This window comes from Gymnoscopelus microlampas (genome assembly GCF_963454915.1).
Source record: "Gymnoscopelus microlampas genome assembly, chromosome: 19".
NCBI classification, from domain to species: Eukaryota; Metazoa; Chordata; class Actinopteri; order Myctophiformes; family Myctophidae; genus Gymnoscopelus; species Gymnoscopelus microlampas.
Window position 1 is genome coordinate 22342379 of NC_139956.1, and position 24779 is coordinate 22367157.

General features: G+C 44.3%; 1 protein-coding gene across 1 annotated transcript in view; it reads left to right on the forward strand.

The window, feature by feature from the left end:
* The window catches only part of fgf11a (fibroblast growth factor 11a), a gene marked incomplete at both ends in the record, with an annotated part of 123513 nt that overhangs the window by 50608 nt on the left and 48126 nt on the right, over positions 1 to 24779 (forward strand). Inside the window, one exon of the mRNA XM_084042962.1 lies at positions 19095 to 19205. Coding sequence (XP_083899088.1) covers positions 19095 to 19205 — 111 coding nt within the window. The remainder of the gene's footprint in view (positions 1 to 19094; positions 19206 to 24779) is intronic.

Genomic DNA, 24779 nt, shown 5'->3' on the forward strand with positions numbered 1-24779 from the left:
ATTTCCAAGCTGCACTTCCAGTGAGTTATTATATGGGATAATATGTGTTAAGTGTAATCCAGAGAAATCCCAGACAGGAAATTGGCTGGTATTTGCTTCTAATGGCACTTACGTTTGGAAATGTCTGTATTTATCTCTGCAAAGGTCACCACTTTGCAGTAAGCGTGTGACATGCTGTATATGATGTCGCTAATTTACTGAAAGTTGTGCAGCGTTGCTAAGACTTGAGGACATAGAGAGATGAAGCAATAAAAAGGGTAAAGACAGATAGTTGGAAGGTTTATGAGGAGTAAACAAGAGGGATGGAGGGACAGAGGGAGAGTTGCCAAGATCAAGATCAAGAACTTTTTGTCAGTTTTGATGTTGGTCATAGTGCACTTGAGGTGCTTGAATATGCTGCTGTGTGCAAGATTCCCACTTGTGAAGTTATAAACCTCTATTTACATGTATCTCTGTGTGTATGTATGTAAAGGCTGTAAATAGACCTGCCCTTGGCCTTGTTTAACACACAGGCTGCATCTGACCTCAGACAGATGGGAAGGGGGCATGCTATTCACCATATTCACATGGCGGCCATTTCGCTATTAAGTTAACGAAACTGAACCCGCAAATATGACGCGAGAGCAAAATGGCCGCTGTGTGAATATAGTCAATAACATTTCCCAATCCTATGTTTCATTTTCCTGTCTATTTAGCAATTTATTAGGGTTGTCCGATATTGGCTTTTTTACCGATAACCGATATACCGATATTGTCCAACTCTTAATTACCGATACCGATATCAACCGATACCGATATATGCGGGGATTATTGTGATTAGGGTAAGCTCAAATTTCATATCACACACACCATATACAGTAAAAACTCCTGTAACTTACTTATAAAGCAAAAAAAAAAAAAAAAAAAAAAAAAAATTTTTTTTTTTTTTCAAAAACCGATACCGATATTTTCCCGATATCAATTTTTATGCTAATATCGGCCGATAATATCGGGAGGCCGATAAAATCGGACATCCCTACAATTTATTATTTATTGCCAGTGGCTCTGTGGCTATGAAGCCACTTGCCACTTGGTAGCATCTGAAACATGGTGGGATGGGTAGGATTTTTGATAAGCCTGCATACGATCTTTGCTGAAACAACTTCTGTCGCACAGCATATGTCCTGGGTGGAGGGATGCTTACATCCGCTGATGCGCTCGGCTGTCCACATGACCCCCTGCATTGCTTTGTGGTTCAGGGCAGTGCAGTTGCCATACCAGGCACTGATTCAACCAGCCAGGATGTTCTCGGTGCCGGTGGTGCCTCTATGTAGAAGGCCCGTAGAACCTTGGACTCCATACTTCTTCAGTCACCTGAGAAAAAATCACACCCTGTGTGAAGGAAGCGGTGCCTTTGGGGCGGGGCTTCACTCATTTCAGTTCGTCCCTATTGGTGGTCTGAGTCCACTTACCAAATTTGTACTTGGTAGCATGCTGCAAACTGGAATAATGGCTGTTTAAAGCCCAGCCAATGGGCAGACAGAGGGGGCGGGGCTTAAGTAATTACAGTTTGTCCCTATTGGTGGTTTTAGTCCATGTCCAAAATTTGTACTCCGTAGCATGCTGCGAACTTCAGTTATGGCTGTTTAAAGGCCAGCCAATGGGAAGACAGAGGGGGCGGGGCTTGAGCAATTCATGCTCGGCCCGTATTGGTGGTCTAAGTCCACATACCAAATTTGGACTTGGTGGCATGCTGCAAACTGGAGTTATAGCTGTTTAAAATCCCGTGCTCATCCCGTGCTCATACGGGCGGACGTCCCTGGGGGTCCCTGGACCCCTCTTTGATAACCGGTGGCACGTGTGGCAAATGAGAGGAGAGATGGCATAGGCAATCTCCAAGTCCGTGTGTGTGTGTGTGCGTGTGTTTGTATGTGTTGCTTCTTTGCCGTGCTCATCCCGGGCTCATACGGACACACAGACGGACGGACAGACGGACGGACACACAGACACACAGACACCGAGTCAAAGCCACGTATAGAGCGGTTGGCACCGCTAAAAAAGATGCGTTGCTCACCACCAAGCCTTCCTCACCACTAAGGTAGAAAGGTAGAAAGAGGAAGTGGATGGAAGAGGAGGAAGGGGAGCTCGTAGGGAGAGTACAATGCAAACAGCTGAGAACGTGAGTGTAAACCCTAATCTGCTCATTGAAAATGTGTTCTTTTCATGGAACAACATGGTTTTATGATGAAGTATAAATCAGCACCTGGGAAGAGATAAAGAATGGAGGAAATGTAAAAAGTGAGCTCATGTCTGTCTGTCTGTCTGGCTGTCTGTCTGTCTGTCTGTCTGTAACGTTTGGTTCCTGGCCATTGACTCTTTTCAATGTTACATCACAGAGCCCTTCATGATTGATCTCTCCACCCACTCCCCGTCTCTCTCTCCCTCTCTCCGACTTTCTCTCCATCCCTCTCCCCCCCCCCCCCCCCTCTCTCTCTCTCTCTCTCTTTGACCGTCCTCCTCCTCTCTGTCTCTTGCTGATTCACTCACTCACTCCTCCCACAGTTCTGGACCATTCCTCTCGGGCCGTTTATCTTCTTCTTCATCTGCCCCCCCCCCCCCCCCTCCCTTCCCTCTATTCCCCCCTCCATCCTCCCATGTCCCTCCTTGCAGCCCGCCCCGCTACATCCTTTCTGCCCTCCTTGGCTCTTGACTCCTTCCTTCTCTCTATCCTGTATTTTCTTTCCCCCCATCCGCTGCATCTTTCTCCCCTCCTTTCACTCCCCTCTATCCCTGTCTCCTCTCTTCTCCTCCTCCTCTTATCCTCCTCCTCTTCATCCTCTTCCTCCTCTCCTCTCAGGTGCTGTCAGCTGTTGGCTGTACGCCAGACACCGGGCTTTTTTGTCCTGCTGATCGTTACTGTAATTAACATCAGTAAAAAGGCCTGGGATAAACCTCCATACTGCCCTCGCTCTACCCCACCCCCCCACCCCACTCCCTGCTATCTCTCCTTTCTCTCTCTCTCTCTCTCTCTCTCCTCCTCTCCCTGATCTATCTCTGTCTCTTTGTTTTGCTTTCCTTTGATGAGGTTATCATTTCATCCTCAGCATCTTCTCCTCTCTTTCATTCTTTGCAAACTGCAACCCCCCCCTCAGATGTTATCTGGCTGCTGTTTACTCTCTCTCTCTCTCTCTCTCTCTCTCTCTCTCTCTCTCTCTCTCTCTCTCTCTCTCTCTCTCTCTCATTTCCTTCCCTCTCTTATCCAGGTTAGATCCGCTTCACACGCATACCGTATCTCTCCATCTCTCTTTCATTTGTTTCCTCCTCCCTCCATCAATACTGCTCTCTTTCTGTCTCTGCTCCTCTTTCATTTCTCTCTCTCTCTCTCTCTCTCTCTCTCTCTCTCTCTCTCTGGGAGTGGGACCCACTGTTGGGTCACACACTAGTAAATATAAGTTTAAGCTTGAGCTTGTAGATTGTCTGTTTTGACTATTAAATAGTCATTCATAATGTATTTTTGTAGGTTTGAGTCTCGGGCAGACAACAAATGTATCTTTTGGGTCTTGAGCTGAAAAGGTTGGGAACGGCTTGCTCTAGTGCCACCTTTAGGACAAATATTACCAAATAAGATATCTTGTGATCCACTGGCTGGATTTCCAGGCCATGTGCTGTGCACCTTCATGTTCCACAGCCGATGGTGTCCTCACTGATTTGGGTGACCCCATGACATTTCCTCTAGCGCCACCATTTGGCCAAAAAATGTCACTTGCACACATATCTCAAAATGCAATGGGTGAAATGCAATGAAACTGTCAGATTGCGTTTCTGCTGAGAATGAAGCCAGCTGATTCTGGTGACCCCACGGCCTTTCCTCCAGTCTAGTGCCACACAGAGAGATTGTCATCAGAATACTAATAATCCTATTAACCTCCCCGCCCCCCGCCCCCCACCAACTGATTGTTGTAAATGTGTGGGAGAAATTCTATTCTTCTCAGCTGTACAGTGTTTCCATCACGTTGCATTGTTGCATTGATTCTCTAGTGGATACAGAGTCCTGACACATTAGAATTAGATGTTCAACAAGTCTACTTCATCTGCCCTCTGTGTGAGCGGAGCTACGTTTCTGCTGCACTTTAGCCGACCACTCATCTCCCCCTGGCAGGGCCGGGAAATGTGTCTTGGTCATTCATTGGCTAACTGTCACCTCCCCTCAGCCACTCATGACATATCTCACGCTCGTCGCCGTTCGGGTTGTCGGGGGCTACTCGCAGATTTTAAGTGCCCCGGAGCTGAACCAATCACTGCCGTGCAACTCGTATGGGTGCGTGTCATGAGATTAGTTTAATCTCTTACCAAATACATGGGCCAGCAGAGGGCCTGGTCAACTCTGGAGCCTAAATGGATTCGCACTTTATCACTTTCATCACTATTGATTTTCTTAAAAGCTAAAAGTTGGACTGCAGTGAAAGAGAGAGGGAGAAAGTTGGATTAAGAGGAGGGGAGAGAGAGAGAGAGAGAGAGAGAGAGAAGGTTGGAGTGAGCTAGACCATTGGTTCTCAAAGTGTGGTCGGGGGGACCAGGGGTCCTTGGGGTGGTTCCAAGGGGTCCCCAGCAAAAGTAGTTAACCACTTTATCCATTTATAAGTTGGCTTCTCAAAAATAGCAGATATGCAAGCTCACTGCGAGCTTGTAGATCTGCTATTTTTGAACATCTTTGAAAAATCTTGAAATTCTTTTGAACATTAAACATTTGCAACACAAATCTTCTCTTCTGGGGGTCCCTGGCTCAAAATATTTTCAAATGGGGGTCCGTCCATGGACACATATATCAATTTGGGGGTCCTTGACATGAAAAAGTTTGAGAACCACTGAGCTAGACAGACAGACTGACAGACAGACAGAGAGAGTGAGTGAAGTGGAGAAAGGGAGCAAGGGAGAGAGAGAGACCTGACCTAAAGAAAAGGAGAGAGGAACAGTTTGTTTGAAAGCCGCCACGCCCCCTTTTCTGACCACTCCTCCTATGAGGAATGGGCTTGTTGGCGGTTTGGAGATGATGGATGGTCCCAGTAAATATGGCCATTACCATATAGGCTCTCCCCGTCCTCACCGCCATTACTCATTGTCAGCCCGGGCCACAAAGAGCCACCCTTATAATTTTATGCAATTTAACTGCGCACTTAACGTAAATATAGCAAGATATGAAGGTATGAAAACACAGCTGCTGCCCGAGTCTCCTTGAAACAGGATGTTTATAGTTCGTAGAGTTACGCCTGATGTGCATTTAGTTGCGTGTCGTGTTGTGCAGGAAAATAGCCGATCTACAAGCTCACGAGGAGGAGTGTGATGCCTTGTGAGCTTTTAGATCAGCTATTTTCGGTGCGAGACACCTATGCATAACTAAGTATAAATCAGGCTTCATGAGAGTGAGAGTCTACGTGAACGAGTGTATTTTTGCGGTCAGGCAGAAACCTCTTATCTCTTTTAACTTTTTAATGTTTTTTTTGTAAATGAATGCCCTACTTCGTCATACTATAGTGTCATACAAAAGTAGCAAAAATAGCCGATCTATAAGCTAAAAATGCATAGATTTTTCGCGTTTTGAGCTTGTAAATTGGCTATTTTTTTATTTGAATCCTGAAAAGTAACAGTTTTGGACGTACAAGGTTTCCGCCCGACAACAAACAAACTATTATTCCCATACCCCAAAATCAGCTTGGCTTTTCGATAACACGCGGCGCGTTATTGCTCTCGTGGCCGCCGTCAAAGGATTTGCCGTTGGATGCAATAAATGCTAGAAGATGAAATATTAGCAGTTGTAAAATCCATATGTCTGTGGATTAATGGCTTGGGGCTGGAATGCGAGTGGTGTGGAGGACAATATTGGAGGCGGTGAGGAGTAACAAGCTTATTAGCCGTCAGAGCGAGTGCCGCGTGCCGAGGCCTTTCTGGGACCGACACCGCGCAGAGCCCCGGAGGCAGGGGTGGGAAGTAACCAAGTACATTTACTCAAGTACTGTAACTATTATTTGAAACTTCAGTTACTTAGTTTACCCAAAAAATCGTGAAATCATACATTCTTCATAATGAGTACTTTTACTTTTGGTAATTTAAGTATATTTTGATGTCAGTACTATTGTACTTTTACTATAGCAAAATGTTCAATATAGTGGTACTGGTATTGTTCATTTACTTAGGTAAAAAAAGATCTTGGTACTTCTTCCACCATTGCTGGGATTCAACAGCAGCACCGGCCATACTGCCACGGTGCCAAATATCTATTTACCAGAGCAATATTAACATATTATATATTATTATATTTATCCACTGGCTTATAAAGGCACACAGAGGATCCTTTAAGACCCCGGGCCAATGAGGATGCATGGAATAGTAAAAATAATGAATGTTAAAAAGCCTGGCGCTATCTGTGTGTGTAATGGGTGATTGGTATGTGTGTGTGTGTGTGTGTGTGTGTGTGTGTGTGTGTGTGTGTGTGTGTGTGTGTGTGTGTGTGTGTGTGTGCGTGCGTGCGACCGTGCGTGTGTGCGTGTGTGTGCCTGAATACAGTTCATAATTGACAAAGAACATCAGTTTGAGTGCAATTAAAAATGAATTAACCACATGAACCCTAGCGTCCCTATTCTGGGAATGACCCGTAAGGGTCCATTTGGTTTAATTTGTATACTCTCAGAGTTACAGACCCCTAAGGGTCCATTTGGTTTAATTTGTATACTCTCAGAGTTACAGACCCCTAAGGGTCCATTTGGTTTAATTTGTATACTCTCAGAGTTACAGACCCCTAAGGGTCCATTTGGTTTAATTCGTACTCTCTCAGAGTTACAGACCAGCATGGGTCCATTTGGAGACCCTGAGGGTCCCTGGGTCCCACTTTGAGAACCAGTGGCTGAACATTTGTCACAGATTTTCTTTACAAGCATCAGAAGGCAGGACTTAACAATACTGGGATCAATGGGATGATGGTGTTTTGCATCTCTTCTTTCTTCGGCACTTTGAGAAACACCTTCCACTGCAGCAGCAGCAGCAGCTAGCTATATAGCTACTGTACCTGTAGTAGTGGAACACAAATAGGATGTGTGAGTGACCGCTGCTTGTTTGGGACATTTTAAAAGTAGTCGGTACTCGGTACCGCAATGGGACATCTACAGCAGAACATAGCTAGCAACAACGGGTTAGCGAGGACATTTTGTGCCGCCGTGGCCTCCTGGGGTGTGACGGTCACAGACGTTAACGCATCCCTCTTTCCATCTCTCTCTCTCCCTCCGTCCCTATCTCTCTCTCTCTCTCTCTAACCCCTCTAACCCCTGGCCCCCTACGCAGGCCTCCTATAGTCCTCGCTGAGTGAAACATCAGCGGCGCCGGGGCGCTTAAGCGGCCGCTTTATTGACGTCTCGCGCTGACGAGGCGTGACGCTCCCCTGCTCTTTTATTTAGAGTGTGAATCTCTCCGCTAATGAAATAACCGTGTCGCCCTCCCTCCCCCCACCCCCCCCCCCCCCCTGCCTTACCCCACCGCAACCCCACCGAACTCCCCACTCCATCCTTCCTCCCTCTTTCTCCCACCTCCCTCGTTCTCGTTTTTTTTTGATGACGCCCACCCCTCTCTCTCTCTCCTCTCTCTCCCCCCTTTCTCTTTCAACCACAGAGTGAAAGTAATGACTCAGAATCCCCCTGCTGATTGGCTGATGTACGACTGTATTCGCAGCGATCCAATCCGCATGACTCACAGAGAAAAGGGAGTGGGATGGGTTGGGTTTGGGGGGGGGGGGGGGGGCGTGAGAACTAGAGGGAAAGAGGGAAAGATGAAAGACGGGAAGAGCAGACGGGGGCTTGAAAGGGAAAGTTTGTGTGCGACTTGCTTACGGTTCCAAAAATGTTTGCTAAGTTTGGATGCAGTTGCGGGACGAGAGACGAGAGACAGGGGGGGGGGTAGAACGTAAAGACCGATTGATGCTTAACTGTGTGTGGGTGTTGCGCACTGAAAGTAGGAGATCTGCAAGCTCACAATGCATGGCATGCATTGTGAGTTTGTAGATTGGCTATATTCTGGAACGCAACACCCAACTAAGTACAGTAGTGGGTATAACTCTGACTTAAGAGGAAGAGAGGACAGGACAGGGGTGAGTCAGGGTTTTCATATCGATCCGGTCTCCTGTGTGTGCGTGTGCGTGTGTGTGTGTGTGTGGTGGGTGGGTGGGTGGGGCCTTACCCCTCCGCCCCATGCATGCCAGTCTCATTCTTGTTGTGTCTGTCACTACCATGCACAGTGATGTCTCCTCACACACACGCACACGCACACGCACATGCACACAGGGAGTACTGTACAAGCATGTACTGAAGGTAATAATAGTAATAGCATAGTCCAGGTGTCATGCAGTATGTGACTCTGGTCATAAGGGAGCATGAGGGGCAGGGTGACTTTAATGGCTGAAATTTGTGGTAAGTTAAATGAATCCTGCTCTTTTCTTTTTTAAGGTCACTCTATAATTGGCATTGCGTGTTTATGGGACAAGGCCTGTTCACACAAAGACACACACACACACACACACACACACAGACACAAAGCTATAACGCTTTGAACGTCGTACGGCGGTGTCGCCCGCTGAAAATTGCCAATCTACAAGCTCACAACACCGCAACGAATTGTAGGCTTGTAGATCAGCTATTTTGGGCAGTATAAATCTGTATAAATCCGGTTTAAAACAGTTTTCTCTCGCCGCAAATCTCGGCTCTGAACTAGGCTTAAGAACACGACCATGACAATGTACACGATGTCTCCTCCTTCCTTCATGGGTGTTAACTCAGGCTTCTCTCCCAGTTAAAAGAACACTTTGACTGTGTAGTTCTAAATTCCCTTCCACTAACGGAACAGGTAGATTGTTTTAGCTGGCTTTCCCATCCCTCAATGCTGTAACCCTGGGTCAGCGATTCCCCGCTGTCAGCGCTCTGTGCTTGAGAAGCCTTATTCAGCTTGGACTGGAGCTTTCCCTGCTGTGGTAGGGAAATGAAAGAGGAGGGCTATAGTGTGTCCAAGGGCTTTGGCAGGGGTATTGTATTGGGGGGAATAGTCCAGTGGTTCTCAACCTTTTCCAAAATAATCATATTTTAACTGGGGACCCCCCCCACCCTGACAAAGCACTTGGAATGTAGGAGTTGAGGCGTTCAATTTAGTTTGACTTGGTTCCACAGATACACATTTTGAAAATAGCCGATCTACAAGCTCACAACGCCTCGCGCTGTCCGATTGTAGATCGGCTATTTTCAAAAATGTTGCCTCTTTCTTATATTATTATTATCCCTGATGATACCTTAAGGCCAGTTTTGGAGGTAAAAAGCCATATTAAGGCTTTAGAGAAAAGCAGAGTGACAAAAACCAACATCATTTTCATAGAAGCTTCAAAAACATATTACAATCTCAAAAAACATGATTTTGTGTGGAGTGGGTCTTTAAATTGTCACTTCACTGTCATCTGGGGACCCCCCCAAAAGCATTTGGGGACCCCCCTGAGGGGTCATGTTGAGAACCACTGTAATAGTGGAACTGACTGATGTCTTGTCTTGCCTTGCCTTGTCTTGCCATGGTATAGAGAGACAGCGAGATCCTAATGTGGCGGTGGCGTGCGCCGCGGCGGTTGTGGCGGACGCCGCGTGCGCCGCGGCGGTTGTGGCGGACGCCACGAGCGCCGCGGCGGTTGTGGCGGACGCCGCGAGCGCCGCGGCGGTTGTGGCGGACGCCGCGAGCGCCACGGCGGTTGCGGACGCCACAACCGCCGTGACAACCGCCCAAAGCGCCGCGAGCACCACGTAGGGTCCGCCATCCGATCCATCGACCATATCTGCGCTCTTCTGGCGCAGCCCCCCCCCCCCCCCCACCTGCCCCCCCCCCCCCCCACCTGCGTGCCCCCCCCCCCCCCCCCGGGACCCCCCCCCCGCCCAAGGGGTGGATAGTAATAATTGTATATTTTGCGCATTTGATCCAGAGCAGTTGAGATTTGATTCGGCCATATCTTTCTGAATTTAACTTGTATTTTTATAATTGTATTTTTTATATGATCTGTAAAGTTTATATTTTCATTTGCTACCAGGCATGAATTTATTATAATTTATTATATATGTTTTTCCTTATTTTCTTTCTTTATTTACACGTGCGTAATAAACGAAGCATTTGAGATTTCATCCGCCCAGATCTTTCTGAATTTTACTTGAATTATTATAATTTTAATGTTTATATGATCCGTAAAGTTTATATTTTCATTTGCTACCAGGCATGAATTTTATATAATTTATTATATATTTTTTTCCTTATTTTATTTTTATTTACACGTCCGTAATAAACGAAAATGTTGAGATTTCATCCGCCCAGATCTTTCTGAATTTTATTTGAATTATTATAATTTTAATGTTTATATGATCCGTAAATTTTATATTTTCATGTGGTATCAGGCATGAATTTATTTTAATTTATTTTATTATTTTATTTCATTTATTTACATGCGCGCAATTACACACGCATCTAACTATTGGACTCAGCTCTTTGCTCTTATAAGCTAGCTCTATAGCATTTATCGGTCATAAGTCATATTCAGATAATGTCCTCATAGAAAGCGATATATACAAATGCAAAGTGTAAATTAATCTCTTATATATTTGCTTTACGAGCAGGGGTTCTCTCCGATGGCTTGGAGGGTCTCGGTGCGGCTGCAGAGTTCACCTTGAAATGTGTCATTACAATTTTACTGTAGCCTAATCCACAAAAGTGTGACTGACTGTTAATTCCTTGTGTCAATACATTGTGTTTTTATCACCGGTGGCAGTATTATTATTATTATTATTATTATTGTTAATAGACCTTGCAACATATATGTTAGAGCAACTTAAGTGCTTGCAGAACTTAATAATATAAGCACACTTATTCTCCAGGCAGACAGACAGAAACAGTCTGTCTGTCTGTCTGCCTGTCTGTCTGTCTGTCTGTCTGTCTGTCTGTCTGTCTGTCTGTCTGTCGGTCGGTATATTATGTTACGTGCATAAATTAAGCTTGGGTCATTGGTCAATGAACCTGGTGTGCCGGTCAGAAAATAACTGATCTATAAACTCACAACTCATCGCATCCTCATTCATTTCACTGGTTAAATGCAACAGACAGACAGCCAGCCGATCAACAAGCTCTGCAGCGCGATAGATAGATAGATAGATAGATAGATAGATAGATAGATAGATAGATAGATAGATAGATAGATAATATAAATATATTATACTGTAGGCTACACGGTTATAACCAAACATAATTATGATAGGCTATATTATTATATTAGGCTATTAACATTATGCAAGCTAATTATATTTACCATGGTTACGTCAATAAGAAGACAGACAGATCTATGTCTGTCTGTCTGTCTGTCTGTCTCTCTGTCTGTCTGTCTGTCTGTCTGTCTGTCTGTCTGTCGGACGGACGGACGGACGGACGGACGGGCACATGTAAATAAATGAAATAAAATAATAAAATAAATTAAAATAAATTCATGCCTGATACCACATGAAAATATAAAATTTACGGATCATATAAACATTAAAATTATAATAATTCAAGAAAAATTCAGAAAGATCTGGGCGGATGAAATCTCAACATTTTCGTTTATTACGCACGTGTAAATAAAGAAAGAAAATAAGGAAAAACATAATAAATTATAATAAATTCATGCCTGGTAGCAAATGAAAATATAAACTTTACAGATCATATAAAAAATACAATGCGCCAGAAGAGCGCAGATATGGTCGATGGATCGGATGGCGGACCCTACGTGGCGCTCGCGGCGCTTTGGGCGGTTGTCACGGCGGTTGCGGCGGTTGTGGCGTCCGCCACAACCGGCGCGGCGCTCGCGGCGTCCGCCACAACCGCCGTGGCGTCCGCCACAACCGGCGCGGCGCTCGCGGCGTCCGCCACAACCGCCGTGGCGCCCGGATGGCGGACCCTACGTGGCGCTCGCGGCGCTTTGGGCGGTTGTCACGGCGGTTGCGGCGGTTGTGGCGTCCGCCACAACCGGCGCGGCGCTCGCGGCGTCCGCCACAACCGCCGCGGCGTCCGCCACAACCGGCGCGGCGCTCGCGGCGTCCGCCACAACCGCCGTGGCGCCCGGATGGCGGACCCTACGTGGCGCTCGCGGCGCTTTGGGCGGTTGTCACGGCGGTTGTGGCGTCAACCGGCGCGGCGTCCGCCACAACCGCCGCGACGCTCGCGGCGTCCGCCACAACCGCCGCGGCGCTCGCGGCGTCCACCACAACCGCCGCGGCGTCCGCCACAACCACTTTGGGATCTCGCCCCTCCTGATGGTATATGGTGGACCTTAAAAGGCCTTGAGAAAAACCTTTGCTTTAATCTTACATTTTTATCATATATTTTTAAGTTAATTGCGTCATAAATTAATTAATATTGCCATAATAAATATGATGAGAGACTGAATTTTGCATCCATTAAAGATATAGGCCCTCCGTACCTTGTTAAGATGCAAATGGTTTAGTTGGCACCTGTAGGATTGGATCAGAGTACTACAGTACATCCATGGACTTATCGTGCTGCCAGCTCGACTATTACAGTATATCACCAGGTACAAATTAGCCCGATGAGAGAATGTATAAGAAGGAATATTCAGACCTTCTCCCCACCTACAGTACAGTATATAGACAGTTGTAGAATTCTGTAATAAATCAACAAATCTTCTCTTCTGTGGGCTATTATGTATCCTTTTGGGAGTCCTTGACATGAGAACGTTTGAGAACCACACTGGGCTAGATTGCTTGCCGTCTGAGCAGGCTTGCTTGCTGATTTTAGCATATTTGCATAATAAGGGAACTGTTTTAAGCATAGCAATGCAGAAACCAAAGGCCAAGCAAAAGAAAAGTCCATAGATCCCATAATAATTGGTTGTCAGGCAACTGCTTGTTTTATCTAATATCTATGACTTTACACAAAGTAGTTTTAGCCATTGACTGTGTAAGGTTGTAGCTAAAATTAGAGTTTCATTAAACTAGAATTAAAGTTGGAATCAATAGCTACCTCTTCACTGATCTAAAAAGAGAGGGAAAAAAACACCTCTGTCACTGTAGCTGCAGTATAATATATTTGACAATGTTGCACCCTCAAAACGTATTTTGTGTTCTCTTTAATGCTATTTATATTCTTGTTAAATTGTCCTGTTATAATTGCTGTTTTCTTTGTTCACCATGTTTACAATAGGGTGCTCTTAATTATTTAGCTTAGCGAACCACCATATTGTGTTTGGATTCTAAAATAGATTAACAAGGCAAAGAAATGTGACAGACTGCAAACCGTAAGCTTATTCTTAGTACAGTCTAGAGAGTCTAGAGTCTATACCTCCTTTCCTCGTCAAGTATAGTTGACTTTATTGTTTTCAAAAATGTTCAAGAGATGGGAAGGGGGGCCCACAGAGATTTCTACAGGGCCTAGAAATGTGTGCTACACCCCTGGGCTTGGATGTACTGTATTATGTAAAATGCAATACCAGAATCACTTCTCCCAATGTGCTTGGCACTAGAAGAGTGGAACTGATTTTGCAGCTCAATTACTGTACATCACACAGCACATGACATTGACATGACAGTACAGACAGATTCAGGGTGCAGAGTCTGTAAAAAAAAAAAAGGGGGGGGGAGACAAAAGAACAAAGCAAACAAATGAGAGTGAAAGCAGGTTATTAAAGTTAAATACGTGACAAGCTTTAAGTGCTACAGTACATGTCACTCTGTGTTTATTTGGTGTTGAAGAATGTTAATTTAAAGCTGTACCTCGCTCTGTCGTTTCTTCACAGATCAACTGTGAATGTTGACTCCCTTGTCATAGCCATGTGAACAGAACTTATTTTCACAATTTGTACACTACTTTATACCAGTGGTTCTCAACCTTTTCAGGCTGTCACCAAAATAATCATATTTGAATTAGGGACCCCTCACCCTGACAAGCACTTGGAATTGTAGGAGTTGAGGCATTAAATTAAGTTTGACTCGGTTCCACAGAAAAATATTGTGAGAATAGCAGATCTACAAGCTCACTACAACGCCTCTTTCTTATATTATTTGACATTTTGGCCAATGGTTGACCAGTTGACCTGTATAGTTTATTGATTACTTTTGATACAGTAATGGTCTTTCTTAATTTCATTTTTCTTTTTTTAGGTATTGGGTATGAAAAGTTTACTTTTCTACAGGTTGAGAAGCACTGCTTTATACAAAGGGCAAAGTGCAGTCTGACGGGTTATTTACCTTGACTTTTAACTGTCTGCTTTAGTAACATGCTTTACCAGGTCAAGACTTTTAACCACTTAAACCCTGAATACCCCATAGGCCGGAGTCCCCCAGGGCTCTATCTATATCTCGCTGGAAATAGTGGAACTACAAGCTCACAATGCGCTGCAAGTTCACCTATTATGACATGGCTGGAGGAAGGTGAACGTTAGAATCTGTCTGTGTTGGTGCATTGGTTGCACATGTGCTGTACATACTACAGCAGTGGTTTTCAAAGATGGGTCTGGGGACCTCCAGGGGTCCTTGAGGGTGTTCCCAGCAAGATTTGTTGAGATAGCATCAAAACCAGTTTAACTGCTTCAACCCTCTATTTAAAAAAAAACACTCTTGTAAAAAAAAAAGAAAAGAAATGGAATATACGGCCAAATAAATGTAAATTTAGGGGTCCTTGACATGAAAAAGTTTGAGAACTGCTTTACAGTATATGTGCTTGTACTCTGTTTTGCAGAAAATGTTGCATCGTTTGATATCCACCAGGAAATGAGAACGGACTCTAAAAACATACAAATCCCCTATGAGTAAACAGTCCACACAAAGGTCATCCAAACCCTCAGTAATCTCCTCTTATGTACTTATGTACTGGATGTGGTACATTAAAGAACACACGTGTGTGTGTGTGTGTGTGTGTGTGTGTGTGTGTGTGTGTGTGTGTGTGTGTGTGTGTGCGTGCGCACGTGTGTGCGCGTGTGTGCGTGCGTGCGTGTGTGTTCTGAGGCTTAATTTGGGATTAAAACTAACACTATTACGGATTACCTCACTCTACGTTTGACCTTCTGCGTCTAGTCTTTTAGCATCCAGTGATGGTTGGATTTTATCTTTTTAGTGGTTATGGAGATTCAATCTCAGTGGTAGAGAGAGAGACAACCAAATGCAATTAGGCACGTTATACGTCAGCCCATGGACTTTGAAGGGAAATTACATAGGAGCGCCTCTTTGACAAATACGCGGATGTCAGGGCTTAGCTAAAGCTGTAATGAGCTAGCATCCGACAGTTTACTAAAGATGAGGAATTAAGATAATGTTGGCGTCCCGCAATGGTGAAAATTGGACACTTTCACTCGTTCTACATCCCTCCTCTCTGTCAAGCGAGGCCAAGTGCCAGCCACGCTCACACATCCCTGTCCTCATGTTGGACACTTCTCATTATAACCACTGTACTGTATGATGACATTCCCTCTGATCTAGTATACTGTTTAGGCCAGTGCTTCTCAAAGTGGGGTCCGGGGACCCCCATGCAGGGGTCCTTGAGGGGGTTCCAGGGCGTCCACAGCAAAAATTGTCAATACAGCATCACAATCATTTTAACCGATTTATCCATTTATAAGTTGGCTCTTCAAAAATAGCAGATTTTTTTTTACATAAATCTTTTCTTCTGGGGGTCTCTGGCATAACACATTTTCAGATGGGGGGTCCGCGGCTAAATTCATATCAATTTGGGGGTCCTTGACATGAAACAGCCAGCGCCTGTCAGTCCCACCTCCCCAGCTACCCCCCCACACCCCTAGTTTTTGTTGTTCTATATTTAATCCGTTTTTAGATTTCTTTTAGACAGATTTCTTTTGTCATTTCTCTAGCTTAATAAAGTTTTTATTTCATCTGTTAATGTGAGCAAGATACTTAACCGCTAACCTCTATAACTGCTCTCTGGGAACTGTCTAATAGCGGCCACTGCTCCTAATAGTTACTATGGGTATTGCAGAAAACACATTTCACATTATTGTACTGTGACAACTCAAGGGCATTCAAGTTCAGAAGTGGTAGGGACATACAAGGTGGGGATATAAGGCATAATTATGTATTATATTATCACTATTCTGAATTAATCATAGTCATATTAAAACTGTATTATACAATACCAAAAAAACAGCTTTAGCTTTGCCCGTAGTGAATCAAAGTTTTCATTATACGAAAGCCAGGCATGTACTTATTTTAGCTTCAATAATTTCTGCATCATCTCACAATTTCTACTGGCCTGTTTCTTCACATTTCCCTTCTTTTTCTATGTGGGTCTGTTAATAGGACACCGAAACATCCACTGATTATCTACAGCAGTAGTTCTAAAACTTTTTTTCTTCTTCCCCCCCCTGATTTCTGAATCCAAGTACCCACTTTAACAGCTCCTACAACATTTTGCTTAGAAAACTGCAAGAGGAAACCATAGCTGGCATATGATGCTATGAATGAATGATGATCCACTTTTTGAAGAATATATATATTTCAAAAAACATACAAATAGGATGCTTAGGCACTGTTAGCATGGTTAGGTTTAGGCATGGGTTTGGTGTAGATTAATGAATAAAGTATCATGCTGGTCCAGGCAGGCAATCACAGCAGTCAGGCTGTTCCCCACTCTTCAATCTCATTCGCTAACAAGTTAACTAACACATAATACGCTCTCAATCCTAATGGCTCATTCTATTCAGTTGTTTTAAGCAGAACACCACTCACTCTTCATACTACACCCTCAGCACTGGTCACAGCACCTCTTCTGTAGCTTGTCAGTGATAACACTCCCTCCACATCCCCAGGTCCTCCTTGTGGCATTTTGGATTTCTGTGGATTGTGTGATGTTATATATCTGTGTATCTTAACATTATGCCCTTGAATGGTTCAATGTCAAGTCCATAACTGTATCTTAGTCTCTGCTTCAGTGGGGTTTGTGATCTCAGATTCTATGTCACTCATGCTTGTGCAGATAAATCTGTAGTATCACAGGAGCCGAGTCACACCGTCAAATTTAATGCAGTATCATTGCAATAAATGGTTTATCTTGACGAAATTGTCTGTCTGTCTCTCTGACTGAATGTTAGTTATGTTTAGATACTATTACTGTATGGCTAGGTTGAGGTATGTGTTTGGTGTGTTTGTTGTTAGGGTAAGGATCTGCTGGTTAGTAACTGAGACTTGGGTGCCGTACTGCTAATCTATCCATTCTATTCTATGCTATTCTACCTGAATAGAATGAAAACAACCACAAGTTCCTCAAACAGCTTAGCTGTCCAGAAGCCCACATTGAGTGAACAGTAAAAGTTGGCATTTGAGCCAGCACATTACAAACAGAAATATAGACTCCCCTAGATCGCGGCTATTTTGGCCGAATGTTCTCCTTAGAACAGGGACTTTTGGGCTGATGTGATTTGAACTTTCAGCAGGGTTTGTGAAGTTGCTCATTTGCAGTTCTTTTACCCCTCATGAGATGAGACAGTGTTCTGAGCTCCATGGCGCTGAGGAGGCAGCTCTCTACAGCCATCCATCTTTGATGAAGCTTTCCCCACTTAACTGGTTGTTACTAGTGCACAAATATGCATGCATCGAGCACAGGCACACACACACTAACGCACACACGCGCCCGCCCGCACGCATAAACAGAAGCTTGCACGCACACGCACACACACACACACACACACACACACACACACACACACACACACACACACACACACACACACACACAGTTTCCCTCTCTTAAACCTGCCTAGGGAGCATGTCCCTTTTTACAGTAACCACACTCCAAGGTGCCATCAATCCTGTTGAACTGTTGAAGGCCACAGTCAACACAAATGTCGCTATCCACACACACACACATGCACGAGCGCACGCACACAAGGACACGCGTGTGTGCGCGCACACACACACGCACACGCACACACTCTCTCTCTCTCTCTCTCTCTGTTTGACTGTTTCATCGAGTAAATAGCAAGGCTATGAATCCATGTTTGGTCTTTGCTTAGGTGTGTGTGTGTGTGTGTGTGTGTGTGTGTGTGTGTGTGTGTGTGTGTGTGTGGTGTGTGTGTGTGTGTGTGTGTGTGTGTGTGTGTGTGTGTGTGTGTGTGTGTGTGTGTGTGTGTGTGTGTGTGTGTGTGTGTGTGTGTGTGTGTGTGTACTTGTATTATAGAATAGTAGAATTTTGGAAATGGACATTATGATGATCATTTTCATCTCATAATGTTTTGTGGTTACGTTTGGCTTACAATTAGGAAGAGATTTAGGCAATGGTTGGGATTAAGATTAGACATTTAGAGGTCAGATTTAGGAGTTATGCCTGATTTAGTCATGTACTGGTATTGTGCACCGGAAATAGCCTATCTACAAGCTCATGGATCGGCTATGTTTGGCTTTAGGCTTAGGTATTAAAATGGTACAAATGTCATTCATAAAATCGCTGTCCTAAATGTCGATGTCCTCACACAGTAGTAAACAGTAGTAATACAAATGTGTTTGTGGCTGGATGTCAACATTTTTTATGTTTAAGGCTAGTGTTTCCCCAGAGCTCCAGCTGAAGGTTATTGTCACGTGCTTCAGCCGTCTGTGTGGAACACAAAGTGTGTCACTGACACACACAGGTCACATTGTTGGACAAGGGTTGGACATCAAACCAGTCAACTGGAGGATGGCGTGACAAGCTAGTGAAGCTACGGCCAAAAAGTCTGTCCCCAATTAGATTTTACTGCAGTTTCCTAAGGTTATAGGGCTACGGTTAGATTCGTGTAAGTGGATATGGGTTGCCGCGTCCCGATAGCCGAGTGGTTAGAGTGTGTAGAATATGGACTGAAATGCCTGACAATGCAGTCCTCGGTTCAATTCCCAGCCATTCCAGACCATTTCCTGCATGTAACTCCTAATTCTCTCTCTCTCTCTCTCTCTCTCTCTCTCCACTGTACTCAAAGGCTCAAAAAATAAAGAAATAGCAGATCCACGGACTCACTTTAACTTGTAGAGTGTCTATTTGTGTTTGTGGATGCTAACGTGTTGCTGTGTGTCACTGTGTTTGTCTGTCCCACGCAGAGCCCCAGCTGAAAGGCATCGTCACACGGCTGTACTGCAGGCACGGCTTCTACCTCCAGATGCTGCCGGATGGCACCATGGAAGGCACAAAGGACGAAAGCAGCTCCTTCTGTACGTCTCACACACACACACACACACACACACACACACACACACACACACACACACACACACTCACACTCACACTCACACTCACACTCACACTCACACACACACACAAGAATGCACGCACGCACATACACACACTGCAAGATCCTGAGTTTTATATACTTACTAGGCCTGCTCCTTTTTCCCCTCTACACCAGGGGTCTTCAACAGGGGGTTCGGGACCACCAGGAGGTCCTCAGAGTAACTACAGGGGGTCCACCAAATATTTGTGTGATGGGGAACATTAGCCGAAAATAGCCACGTGGCACAAAATAGCCACGATCCACAAGCTCACAACGCAAATGTGAGCTTGTAGATCGACTATTTTCGGAGAGTTGGTGGAAAGGCAAAAAGAAAAAGTCAACGGTCAAGTTGACTAAATATTGAGGGTTTCAAAGTACATGTTTAACATGAATCCAACATACAGTATTGGAACAAGTCTATGTGAACCTACATTTGTGTCTATGTGAACCTACACATTTTCATCTGCAACACAATCTGATTCAATATGTAGTGGGGGGTCACTGCTTCATCTCTCTCTCAGCTAGGGGGTCCTTCGCCCGAAAAACGTTGAAGACCCCTGCTCTACACCAAACGTCTTTGGCGGAATTAGCCACGGTACAAACTTGCAGGTTGTCTATTTTCGCTGAATGTTCACCCCCACGACAGAGAAGCTAGGGTTCATGGGGTTAATTTAACCCCAGGGACTGTTCAAATGCCACCTACAGTATAGAGTGTAAACTAACATTGTGGATTTTGCGGTGCAAAAACTCATTACACTCATTCAGACAAACACACACACAAACACACTGTCTCTGATACGATCGCTTCAAAAGCAATTAGTATACACGGCTCTCCAGGAGTTTTTTGCACGTTCTACTTTGCCGTTTCATGATGAAGCCATTAAAAAATGCGTTCGCTTACTTTTGTCTTTTTCTCCGGGGATATGTGAAAAGTTTAGGACACGCAAAAACGACCAAAAAACACACAGTGTGTGCAAACACACAGACATGGAGCATTAATCCCCATCTGTGTGTAATGTCTGTCTCTTCTGATCCTAAACCGCTGTTATCTGCCTCGTTGGGCCATCTGTTTGGCTGTCTTATGTGTTATGTGTCAATCCACACACATACACATGTATTCACACATGCACGTGCACACACACACACACTTTTTTTTAAATTGCTGATTTAGAAGCTCACATTTAGATTTGATTTAGAAGCTGAGTTAGAAGTGATGTACGTACTGTATATAGGGTTAAAGTGCTTTAACTGGTTTTGACGCTACAATATATTAACACATTTTGCTGGGGACCTCCTGGAACCCCTTAAAAGGATCCCTAAGGGGTCCCCGGACCCCACATTGAGAAGCAGTGCTCTAGGTAATGAGGACATTGTTAATCTCAGCGGGCTGTTTGGGGTTGGTACAGGTACCTGAACGGCTGTGTTGATGATTCACAGCCACCCTGGAGGCAGCAATCTCTCAGCGCTATCTGAATCCTGCACCTGGATCTGTCCCCGTCATTAGTTCTCTCTGTGGCTGTGTGTGTGTGTGTGTCACCTCACTTGGCCCCGGCTGTAGCCTGTAGGCTGGCTTCCTGCTTGCTGGTGTGTGTACCACACAGTCTGCCCCTGAGTCTTTAACCCACTTTAAACCTGGTGTCCTGTTTTGGGCATGTCATTGTAGGCCACAACGTTAAAAAAAAAAAGTCCCAAAATGTTCATGATGCTCCAAAATGTGGGGCGCAGAGAGCCGAGTTGTTAACTACTTAAACCGTCTAGTCCAGTGGTCCTCAAACGTTTTCCAAGTGCCAACCCTCATCTGAACATGTTTTGTGCCAGGGACCCCAAGAAGAGAGGATTTGAGTTAAAAAATACATATTTTTTAAATGTTCAAAAATAGCAGTGACGCTCACGCGCTGTGAGCTTGTACGTATATCTGCTATTTTGTAATAGCCAACATATAAAATATGGATAAAGTGGTTAAAATATGATGCTATATTAACACATTTTGCTGGGGGTCCCTGGACCCCACTTTGATAACCACTGCTCTAGTCTTAGGGAAACGGACTTGAGTTACTGTACTCAGACTTTTTTCCATCTCTTCAGCTAAAATAGCTGCGTCCCAGCATGACACATTTTGAGCTTGTAGATCTGCTATTTTTGGCTAATGTTACCCCCAGAATATGGATCCTGGGGTTCAAGTGGTTAAAGTGCGTACCACAGAGGCTCTGATGCCTGACAGAGAGTCCTGGGTTCGATTCCTGGGGTGGGCGGACCTTTGCTGCAAGTCATTCCTCAAGCACACACACACAAACGCACGCATGCACGCACGCACGCACGCGCGCACGCGCGCGCGCACACACACACACACACACACACACACACACACACACACACACAGAAACACATACATACAAAGCGATCTGGCTCACCGGGGGGAGTGTGTGTGTGTGTGGGGGGGGGGGGTCATCATTGTGGTGATTACTGACCAGAAACATCATATCCCACAATCCCCAGGGCGCCCGGCCTCCAGATCAATAGTGTATTATGGGTTATCCCCCGATGTGATGAAGCAGCATTTTCTCCTGTCAAAACACCGGTCTGGAAAGAAAACATCATACTTGGCAGAATTTGGGATTTGTAACCCAGAGGGAAAGAATGTGTTCTGACCTCCAGTTCTGCTGGCCAACGTAAAAAAAAAAAAAATGTAGGGAGATACACACAGCAGAATATGCACCGCTAGCTCGGCTTCTCTGGCCCTGCTACCTTGAAGAGAGAAGATTGTGTATTTATTGTATCTTGTCTGCAGCCAAAGCCAAACGCAATGAGTTCCATTTGTGTGGTCAGGCCTATTGTATTGTATTTCTTTCTGTTTTGTGCTGTGCTCTGCTCTATTCTATGCTGTACAACAGGGGTTCCCACACTTTTCCATGCCAAGGGAACCCTATAGGCATAGCCTCTGGCTGCCCCCCCCCCCCCCCCCCCCCCTAATCTGGAGTGGCTTAAAGGACCTCTTCATCCATTTTCAACCTATCTTCATATAATTGGTCCTCACTAATACTCATTATAAGATGGTATACTTTTTTTCTTCTCTGCCTGTGTCTCAGAGGACACTTCAGAAACCTGTCTACCAATTACATCATCAATGGGGAATCCAAGCTAATAGAAACCGCATTCTTTCTCTTCCTCGAAAGTTAGCACGCTATAATAGAAGCCATTAATAATATTGATAATTCACATTAATACAAAATAAGATTATTATTATTTTTTTTACTTTGAAATTTCCAAACCTGCCTGCCGATGTCACTGGTAGGCATGCTTCTGAACTGTCCACAGCCCAGTGGGTTGACAGAAATAGTGGCATATTATGATGAGCATTAGTTAGAGGATCAATTATATGAAGATATGTTGAAAATGGGTGAAGTGCTCCCTGAACAACAAAATAGTTGATTTACAAGCTGACAAGACATCCCGATGTGAGGCTTGGTGAGCTTGCAGATCAGCTATTTTCTCTAAGATTTTTGACAATAATGATATGCTCAAAATAGTGGTTAAACTGGCTCAAACTTGTTGAATTTGAATTGAAATCACATTGTCTATATATTTTATTATGATGTATTTTCCCACTCCTTTCAACGTGGCTCCCCTGGTGCGACCCCCACTTTGAAAACCCCTGCTACATAACTTGTATGTGGTTCAGTGGAATTGTCCTGTAAACAAGAGCGGCGAAGGTGACCAGGTAGGATGTTATATTGTAGACACATCATGTGAGTACATAATGGGGTACAACCCACAATATCCTGGGTTTAACCTCATGTTTCATGTGGCTAATCACCTTGAAATGTTGTACTGGAGTGATGAACAAGGTCATGTTTTGAATATTCATGTTCTTCCCAAACGATTTTATCGGTCGGGCCCTAGAAGGAATAAACATGAGGACCCTTGAGAAGGTGTGTATTGTCGCTGTATGGTGGAAACCTTGTATGTCCAAAATCGTTACTGGAAATGGAAAAAAGGATCCAATGTAGCTATTAATTAGTCACAAGCTCTTGTTAATACTTTTCATTGGTTAAAAATGGACAAAACCCCAAGTGGTTCCTTAACCACTTAAACTTTGACTTTCAAAATGTTTCAGCAAAAGTTGCTACTTCTGCGTGTCATAGTACGTTAAAGTAGAGCACATTGTACGTCAAAGTATAGCATTAGTTTACTAAAAAAAAACATTGTTTTATTTTTTATATTGCCTGACAGCAACCATATTATACACCTCACAGACTACATGCAGAGTGTTATGCCCTGGGATGAGTTCACACCACCAGCAGGCAAACAGCTTTCTGTAGGAAGTAATGAGACGAACGCAGATTCGTTCAGACAGAAAATAACGTTACAGACATTCAGCTCAGCTCTGCTTTATTGTCACACAACGCATGCCCTGCTCGAATACATAGTTATTTCACTCTGCTCATATTAGGGATATTTGAACATCTGACCTTTAACTTGTTCTTTCTTTCTATCTCTATTCTTCTTCCCTTTCCTGAAAGCTGCAAATGAGGGGAGCTTGTACATGAAAAAAGAATCCCCCACTTTCTTCTTACAATGACAGTGACAGTGGCATTCATGGGTCCTCAGCAAAAAAAAAATAAGTACAAGGGAAGGTGTATAGGAAAAGGCTGTCCTTAACATATCGTACACCCACAAACAGTACACATCACCAATAGTGCTGACAGTGTGTATCAGTGTAGTATCTAGCATCTTGTAGAATGTTGCTGAACAGAAAACAAGTCGTGGCTGCAGATAAAGGTCTTATTTAATGATGACTCAGGTACACAACGGTACATGGCAAGTGTTTAGAATAGGTGATAAATAAGTGCTGACAAGGCAGGATGACTAGATATTGCATGACTCACGCAAGGCAGTAACTTATCTAACCACAGGCCTACACCTCCAGAGGACACAGTGGGGAATTGGGAAATTCTGCAGATCCTAGAGCAGTGGTTTTCAAAGTGGGGGCCACGACCCCCATGGGGGGGGGGCAGCCAGTGGGACCAATTTGACAGGAGAGGAACCAAAAAAAGTGAAAATAGCAGATCTATAAGTTTACAACATGGCTTATTTTAAGCCATTTTGCAAAAAGGGAGTCGCTTCCTCAATGACGATGGTAGCTAACGGGGGAGTGCTCAACGCCCCTGCATACTGCACTTCCTCATTCATTTAGTGAGGCTCTGATTGGCGTTCGGCATGTGATGTCGTGCCACGCCTGAGTTACTTGCCCTGCATCAAACCTGTTTTCAGCGAGTGCTAGTCTCGATTTTCTAACTCCATATTAATGTTATGCTTTGGAGATATTCAGAGCACAAGAAAGTACCAGGATATTCACATGTAAGCTGCAAAGAGAGATTAACCAAACACACTCACACAAAGAAAAAAAAGGTTCTAAGGTGCATAGGTCTTTAAATAACTCCAGTAATGCATTTACACACATTTATTTAATAAATCCAGTGAAGCATAAATCTAGCTCTTAAAGTTGACTATTCAG